Raw genomic sequence first — 4,726 nt, 5'->3', positions numbered from 1 at the left:
GGCTGCGGCCTGGAGCGTCCCGTCTCACGCCGTCCCGTCTCACGCCGTCCCGCCTGGAGCCGAGGCGTGTCCAACGGTAAGTTCAGAGGTTCAAAAATACGAAATTGCGAATTATTTTCAAGATGGAGTCACGGGTAAGTTGGTGACCACGTTTGTTGCAATCAATTGAAAAACGTTTAAACTGTTAAAGTAACAATTTTAGCCATACATATAGTTTGCTGATTTCTGGATGTTATTGTTGTGTCCCTGATGTTCATGTACATTTGATGATCGCTGATGCATCAGCGTTGATTGACATTTGTTAGCAAATATTAGCTAACGTTAGCTAGAGCAATTTATGGTTGCAGACTTTGATGGTTTCTTTCTGTGATTTTTTTTCCTTAAGGTACACATCAGTGTCTTTAAAAAAAATAACACACCGCAGGTGACACGATGCACGGTGTGCTGTACCGACCATCATTGTCCCCTTTGCCCCACTTCAATATACAAGCCCCGGTGTAGGGCAAAGGTTTTGCAGCACATGGAGGTGCATGTAAAGAATGCCATTCAACATGAAGGTTAGTTCCCTCCATCAGCTTTGTACTATGTCATTATCATTTGTTTGTTTGTAACTACTGCTACTTAGTAAGCTCTCTAATAGTATTTTACATACTAGTTGCTTTATTTTATAGGGTAAGCACGTATGCTTTTGTCTCTTCATAGATTTCTTCATAACAAAATGCCACTGGGACTGCAGGAGTGGAAGCAGTGGTCACTTCCACTGCCCTTTCTGCCTCAAGACCACAATAAAAAGGCAGGCTATACTGAGGCATTTGCAGATCTGTAGGCCACCTCTCCATGACGCCCAGTTGGACGCTGATGCAGACTGCAGAGAGATGGGCATCAATTCCCAGACAGAGGAATGCAAAGGTCTTAAATCACTCTTCATTTTCCGTGGAGCTGCATTGGCTTTGTTCACTTAATGCTGTTAGTTGATATTCAGTTTGATTGTCAATTCTCTGCAGCAGGATCTGTGAACCTACCTCATCTCAGCACTGATAAACTGCCTGTTCCGGTGAGTACATGTGTCTGTTTGTAAAGAAATCTATCAGTGTGTGAAAGTTTTGTGTGTTTTTTACACATGTGTCTGTGTCTCAGGTACATGATAGTGAAATACAAGGACAAAGAGACCCAGCAGAGAGACCCCAAGACCCACCCATGGACAACCCTCCCTGCAGAGTGAGCCGTGCAAAGTTGCCAAATGTACTTTGTCCTCACTGTAATGTGCAGTTCTGAAGAAAAAATATCAAGAAGCACATTTACAGACAACACACAGATAAAGCTGTCAGAGATATCACTGCAAATTCCCATCTAGATGCTGTATGCATTGATGAGAAGAATGGTATATATGCTGTGAAAAAGTCGTTTCTTGGACCTTTTATGCCTCTTCATGTCCAAAAGAAAACCTGGGGGAAAGAGCACCAAATCAAGTGTGAGTCCAGTGAGTGCCAACAGGCCAGTGACTTTGCTGTCAGGAGTGGCTTGAAAACATTTCTATGCCATCATGTCCGCTCTCTTGACTACTGTTCAGCTAATGCCACCGATACTGTACTGAGTGAAGAAACTCTGACTGATATGGTGGAAAACAAGTGGTTTGGAGAAAACAGGAAGCGGCAGTGTCTCCAACTCCAGTCACAGGCAGCTACTGCCAGTGTGCCAGTCTCTGTTAATGTCACCTTGAAATCAGAGCTGAAACGGTACATATCAGTCTATGAACCAAATGTAAGCTATTACAGCCGACTGGGACGAGTCGTGGTGATATATAATAAAACAATGAATACCTGGCATTGCCCATGTTCAAAACCAAGAATGTCATGCATTCATAAGTATGTGGCCAAATGGCATTTATTTGAGACACAGAGGCACCTCTTCAGGAAGGTACGGAGCACAGAGAGGACATCAAAGACGACTGAACATGAACTATTATCTGAAAATACGGGCATCACATATCCTCCTGAAGATGACAGACTAAAAAAAATGGTGTCATACATATACTCTTCCAAAAAATACCCATCTGTTTTACCTGACAATGTCCTATCTGTCCGAAATGAAGACTGTCCAATGCAGCTTATTCCTTTGGAAACTGTGTGCTCTGCATGTCCAGGAAACATAGTTCTTGGCCCACCACTTCTCATCACAAGTCAAGCACAGATTGTGTCTTTGACTGGTGTTCTGAAAGGTAAGCTAAAATATTTTGTTAACTTGTTTTTCAGCATCACTTATTCCCCCACAATAAATAGACTCACGCCCCACTCCTCTCCTTTCAGGTCTCAGCACTTACTGCAAAGAGTGTGGCCAATGTGGGATGCTTTACAGATACCAGGAGTATAAGGATGGTTTGCATAACTTTGATGATGGCGTCATTTTGACCTTCAATCTGTGCATGTTCTTACGGAACTCACTCCAGGTATGTATGTATGTCTGTGTATATATATATATATATATATATATATATATATATATATATATATATATATATATAAATAAAACAAAGAATATAATAATGAAGCTAAACATGTGTTGACATCCATTAGGGCTGCACAATATTAAGAAAACGTGATATGCGATAATGTTCAATATTGTGATTTTTGATTGAGTTTCTTCGCTCACATGTACATGTGTGAATACTGGCATTATAATTGTAGCATTGATTGCAGTTCAAGCAGTCTTTTTCGTTATGTATATAGTGTATGTTGATATTTCAATGAAGGTATAAATCGATATACAGCAGCCCTAACATCCATTGTGCCATTGTACAATAAATGCTTTATTTGACCTGTTATCTTTATAGGCTCACACAGCCGTTGGGCGAGTTTTTGATGCCCTAGAAGAAACTTTAAAGACTGCTTTGCCAAGCAGGGATCGGCTTCTTCATGCGTATTTGCATTTTGAAGCTCTCACAGCACATGAATACAAATATTCTTGTGTGAACTGTGGAAACTTCCCTCCTGTGGTGGTGATGGATCTCCACAAAAAGGGTGTTTTCAGCATGCCATGTAAGTGTCTTTAATGGCATAAAATAAAACAGAAATTATTGATTCAACATTATATTAGTTAATTTAATAATTTTAATTAGACTGACATTGACATTTTTGCATTGTCTTGTGTGACTGTGACTATCCTTTTAAGTCAGTGATATTGAGCCGGTCCCTGAGGATTTCACAGGGGAAGTGAACGTTGAAGATTTCTGGGATTCTGTGTCACTAGAGATGATTGCCAGAGGGCTTACATCAAGTAAGTGTAATTCTTTATTTTGTTTGTGTAGGTTTCTATTTTGGATTCAGTAAAAAAAGTATTAAAATCAGATATAAGTAATGTGTGCTTATAACTGAAAAACACTGCAACAAAAGTATATTTTATTTATCTGCAACATATCTTTAACAGCTATGTAACTACATTTGTCCAACTAATGAACTTGCTAACTCTTTTTCCAACATTTTATTCTGATTAACAGGTAGCAGGAAGAATCCTTTTACTGTCCATCCCAGCTATCATTTTTGGGCACCTTGGATTGGGCGAGGCACACGAAGGTCCAACACTGTGCTAAACACAGAGTTTTTAAAAGCTCAAGGTCCAAGAAACTCCGCAGAGGCAGATGACATCAATATTACTGAAGACAGACTCTCAAATGAATTGATGAATTTGAAGGTATCCTTCACATAGTTCGTATCACCCTTTATTTTGTTCTTTTCACAAGGGACTCTCACTGAATCTTGTCTGTATAGGCCTACAAACTGCAGGACAGTTGTATGGAAGCAAAGTGCCTTTTTGATGCAGTTGAATAGATGAAGTCACAACAATAGACCTAAATGTTAGTGGGGATAATATTACACATTGTCAACCCACGTTACTGTATTTATTCTTTTCCTTGACCTACACAGGTGGACGCAGTGCGTACGCTCTGTAAGGAATGTGGTGTCGACCCATGCGGTTCTAAGATAGATCTCATTCTGCGCCTCAGAACCGAAATGCAAAATAGACAGGCCTACGACAAGTGTTTCAGAAGATCTGGGGGAGCATCAGGTGACAGCCTTACATTTTTTCTGGCTTTGTGACTTTTATGCTATCACTGGTCATTCTTGTAAATACATATTAACTTTACATTTACAGTATATACTTCTTATTCCTAATGGTTTAATCCTTTACTATTCTTCCAGGTGGTTTGGCTGCCATCATGTGTCCTGCGGGGTTTTGTACAGCTTGAAGTTTAACATAAGAGCAGAAGGCCCTAGAGACGTTTGCAGATATGCTCTGTCGTGGAAACATATGCCCAATATATCAGTGTATGACTTTGCCACGAGGTCTTGTAAACCACACCAATGTGAGAGTGCCAGAAAATCCACCATTCCAGCCAATGAAGCCGTCTTGCTCCTCAACCCCTGAGAACATACAGGCTGCCAAGAACCGAACAGACAGGCTCAGACCACCAACTGGGTCAGACAGACAGGTCAAGAGAGAGAGACAGGCTCAGTGACCACCAACTGGGTCAGACAGACAGGTCAGAGAGAGAGAGACAGGCTCAGTGACCACCAACTGGGTCAGACAGACAGGTCAGAGAGAGAGAGACAGGCTCAGTGACACCAACTGGGTCAGACAGACAGGTCAGAGAGAGAGAGACAGGCTCAGTGACCACCAACTGGGTCAGACAGACAGGTCAGAGAGAGCGAGAGAGAGACAGGCTGCCCAG

The 4,726-nt window shown here is 41.3% G+C and overlaps 1 protein-coding gene across 4 annotated transcripts; it reads left to right on the top strand.

The window, feature by feature from the left end:
* The first annotated feature begins 116 nt into the window (after window positions 1–116).
* LOC116059806 lies at window positions 117–4,055 on the top strand. 4 transcript variants are annotated; one of them, XM_036006107.1, is made up of 7 exons: window positions 117–134; window positions 386–557; window positions 703–909; window positions 1,008–1,054; window positions 1,138–1,242; window positions 3,494–3,687; window positions 3,921–4,055. In XM_036006107.1, the coding sequence occupies exons 1-6, from the start codon at window positions 123–125 to the stop codon at window positions 3,584–3,586; spliced, it is 636 nt and encodes a 211-aa protein (XP_035862000.1). In that variant the 5' UTR covers window positions 117–122; the 3' UTR covers window positions 3,587–3,687; window positions 3,921–4,055. The 4 variants fall into 4 exon arrangements, with proteins under 4 accessions (XP_035862000.1, XP_035862005.1, XP_035861990.1 ...); XM_036006112.1 differs by having other exon boundaries at window positions 1,005–1,054; window positions 1,138–1,218; XM_036006097.1 differs by having other exon boundaries at window positions 1,005–1,054.
* Window positions 4,056–4,726: the final 671 nt, after the last annotated feature.

This window comes from Sander lucioperca, chromosome 1 (genome assembly GCF_008315115.2).
Source record: "Sander lucioperca isolate FBNREF2018 chromosome 1, SLUC_FBN_1.2, whole genome shotgun sequence".
NCBI classification, from domain to species: domain Eukaryota; kingdom Metazoa; phylum Chordata; class Actinopteri; order Perciformes; family Percidae; genus Sander; species Sander lucioperca.
Note: the sequence above shows the minus strand (reverse complement) of the source record. Positions and strands in the feature narration are given on the sequence as shown.